Source organism: Oncorhynchus gorbuscha, unplaced genomic scaffold (genome assembly GCF_021184085.1).
Source record: "Oncorhynchus gorbuscha isolate QuinsamMale2020 ecotype Even-year unplaced genomic scaffold, OgorEven_v1.0 Un_scaffold_1196, whole genome shotgun sequence".
NCBI lineage: Eukaryota > Metazoa > Chordata > Actinopteri > Salmoniformes > Salmonidae > Oncorhynchus > Oncorhynchus gorbuscha.
This window is the reverse complement of record NW_025746047.1, coordinates 135,267-138,639: the sequence shown is the minus strand read 5'-3', so window position 1 is coordinate 138,639 and position 3,373 is coordinate 135,267. Positions and strand designations below refer to the sequence as shown.

At 46.0% G+C, this 3,373-nt stretch overlaps 1 protein-coding gene across 1 annotated transcript; it reads right to left on the bottom strand.

Moving 5' to 3' along the window:
* Nucleotides 1-905: 905 nt before the first annotated feature.
* Nucleotides 906-2,375, bottom strand: LOC124021745 (piggyBac transposable element-derived protein 4-like). Its single transcript, XM_046336876.1, has one exon. It carries the CDS (start codon nt 2,373-2,375, stop codon nt 906-908), a length of 1,470 nt encoding a protein of 489 aa, XP_046192832.1.
* Nucleotides 2,376-3,373: the final 998 nt, after the last annotated feature.

The window sequence follows — 3,373 nt, the reverse complement described above, 5'->3', positions numbered from 1 at the left end:
GAGTTAAGTCCTGAATTAGGTCTTAATTAAGTCTTCTTCTTCAACAACAGCTAGTCAGCCACATCGGTAGCATTGCAACTGACATTATACAGTCAAGACTGGAGTTAAGTCCTGAATTAGGTCTTGTTTAACATGTTACTCATTAACCTGTTATGGCTGCATCCCTTTGTTCTCAATCTGCGCCTGAAGATATACCCAAATCTAACTGCCTGTAGCTCAGCCCCAGAGGCAGAAGACATACCCCCATCTAACTGCCTGTAGCTCAGCCCCAGAGGCAGAAGACATACCCTCATCTAACTGCCTGTAGCTCAGCCCCAGAGGCAGAAGACATACCCTCATCTAACTGCCTGTAGCTCAGCCCCAGAGGCAGAAGACATACCCTCATCTAACTGCCTGTAGCTCAGCCCCAGAGGCAGAAGACATACCCTCATCTAACTGCCTGTAGCTCAGGCCCAGAAGCAAGGATATGCATATTCTTGGTATCATTTGAATGGAAACATTCTGAAGTTTGTGGAAATGTTAATTGAATGTAGGAGAATATAACACAGTAGATCTGGTGGAAGAAAAGAGAAAGAAAGAGCACACATTTTCTGTTTTTATTGTTGTATCATCATCTTTCATATGTACTGGAAGAGCCACACAGTCAGATATGATGCTGGAGATAATTTAGATGGATAACACAAGAGGGCAACTGTGGGTGTGCAAAGTTTCAGACTGAAAACTTCAGGAATGGGTGAGCTACATGACATTTAGCATGAAGTCACCTAGGTGTCCCACACAAGTTGCCCAAATGTACCCAAGTGGCCGAATTGGTGAAATGGCCTATAACTATATACAACAGTGCAAATAACTATATACAACTTATCAAAAATCTATTCTAACACACTATTTTTTAATTTTTAATATTAGAACAGAATATTTTGCTGCCTGTGCCATGTCCCAAAGCAGTCTCTTTCTGCTACAAGGCAGAGGCAAACTGAACAACTGGAGCAGATGATGGGGGACTTCATGCGACAAAGAACACAACAACGCCTCCATGCTCCTTCCCTTTGTCTCTGAGGTACAGTCACGCCTGCAGTAATGAACTGTGGTATATGAACACCACTGGAGGCAGGAGTCGAGGCGGCAGAATGTGATGCAGTGGACTTGCTGTAGCCAGCAAGCTCCTTGATGAGCTGCTCTCTGAAGGCTTTCTGTGAGAGGAAGGGCTTTCCACAGCTCTTCGCCATTTCCTTGTGTAGGATGAATGCATTCACCACAGCAATGTCAATGAAATGGTAAAACAATGTCTTGTACCATTTCTTTGTCTTATGGAGAACATTGTAGTACCCTATAAGAGCGTCTGACAAGTCTACACCTCCTCTGCTCTGGTTATAGTCCTTGATGGCTGCAGGAACAGGGACATTTTTGGTGGCCCATGCCCCGGTAGCGTCCTTCACACGTCTGACAACATAATCCCCACTGAAGGACTTGTGGATATTGGAGCACATCGCCACCTCTCTGGCGTCCATCCACTTCACAAACAGCAGGCCATCTTCTCGGATCCATCGCATGGTCCCCCGCTCAGCCCGCTTGGGCATGTCGTCCACCTTAGTCTTCGGGAAGCCCACCCTGGTGGTACGAATGGTGCCACAAGCCCACACCCCCAGCTTCCTCAGGTCTGCAAACAGGGCAGGGCTTGTGTAGAAGTTGTCCACAAACAGTTTGTAGCCCTTCCCCAGCAGTTGAAAATCCAACAACACCATTACAGAGGCATAGCTGAGTTCCTTACCGGTAGCAAAACTGTTCTTCCCCTCGTAGACCAAGAAATTGCACGTGTAGGCACACGCAGAATCAGCCAACACAAACAGCTTCAGACCACACTTGGTTGGTTTGTTTCTCATGTATTGTTGGAGGCCAATGCTGTCCTTTGAGGCCACCATCCTCTCTTTGATTGACACGTTCTGGGCTGGCTGAAAGTACGTCTTGCAGGCTTCGACAATGCTGTGGTAGAGAGGTTTGATTTTGCACAGTGTATCAAACCTCGCTGTGCCTCTCTTCTTCTCATTCTCTTCATCAACCTTTGGGTCACTGATGTGAAGCGCCTGGGAGAGACCCAGAAACCTTTTGCGGGACATAACAGTCGAGGGGAAAGGCAGTTGGTAGAGAGATGACGTTTTCCAGTAGTCCTTCAGTCTTTTCAGCCTCACCAGCCCCATGTAGATGACCAGAGAAAGGTAGCAGAAAAAGTCTGCCGTGGTTATGGGCTTCCATGCTGCCGTTTTGCCCGCTTGCTTCTTCTTCCCATTCTTATTCGTGTTGGACACGAGCGACTCTACAACGGATTGGGTGAAGAACAGCTGAAAAAGCTGAAGGGGGCTGTACGTAGCAGTCATGTTTAGCTGAGGTCCTGGCTTCCTTTTCGGCCTAAAGGTCGGTTTGGGTGGCTCCACATCGTCTTCTAGGACGGTGTGCCAACGCCATTCTGTCCCTCTGTTAGCGGATGGCACACTTCCCCTCTTCCTCTTCTTTGTCGGTCCTCTAGACGGCCCGGGAGGTGTGGAGCCAGAGACAGCAGGGGTACAGCTGGATGAACCAGCTTCAGAGGGGATGGACAAGTTGGCACTGGGGGCTCCCAGTCGGGGTCAGTGCCACTGTGAAAGAAAATGTTCAGTTAGAATAGTTTCACATATGAGCCCTGCATCAACAGGTATAATAAAAACACACATTATTTATATATATGTGAGTACAGGGAACATAAAGTGCTGTTCCATTTCACTTTGTTGTGGGCTTGTCTGTGTTTGCCTACATTCTACACCATACAATTAATTTATACATATATACACACACATATATACATACATACACAAACATAGGCTATGGGTCGTTCTCATACATACAAACAGACCCTCACTCACAATGACTAGCCAACACCGCCAGCATTCAAAAGCACCGCCAGCATTCAAAAGTGACCAAAACATCAGCCAGGAAGCATAGGAACTGAGAAGTGGTCTGTGGCCCCCACCTGCAGAACCACTCCTTTATTGGGGGTGTCTTGCTAAATGCCTATAATTTCCACCTGTTGTCTATTCCATTTGCACAACAGCATGTGAAATTTGTCAATCAGTGTTGCTTCCTAAGTGGATAGTTGGATTTCACAGAAGTGTGATTGACTTGGAGTTACATTGTGTTGTTTAAGTGTTCCCTTTATTTATTTTTTGCAGTGTCTACAGTGGGGCAATAAAAGTATTTAGTCAGCCACCAATTGTGCAAGTTCTCCCACTTAAAAAGACGAGGGGCCTGTAATTTGTAAACATACATATATATATATTGTGCAAGTTCTCCTGCTTAAAAAGATGAGGCAAAAACATATTTTCCACCATAATTTGCAAAT

Coding starts and splice junctions, on each gene's coding strand:
- LOC124021745 (XM_046336876.1), bottom strand. CDS start 2,375: ATGACTGCTACGTACAGCCCCCTTCAGCTTTTTCAGCTGTTCTTCACC.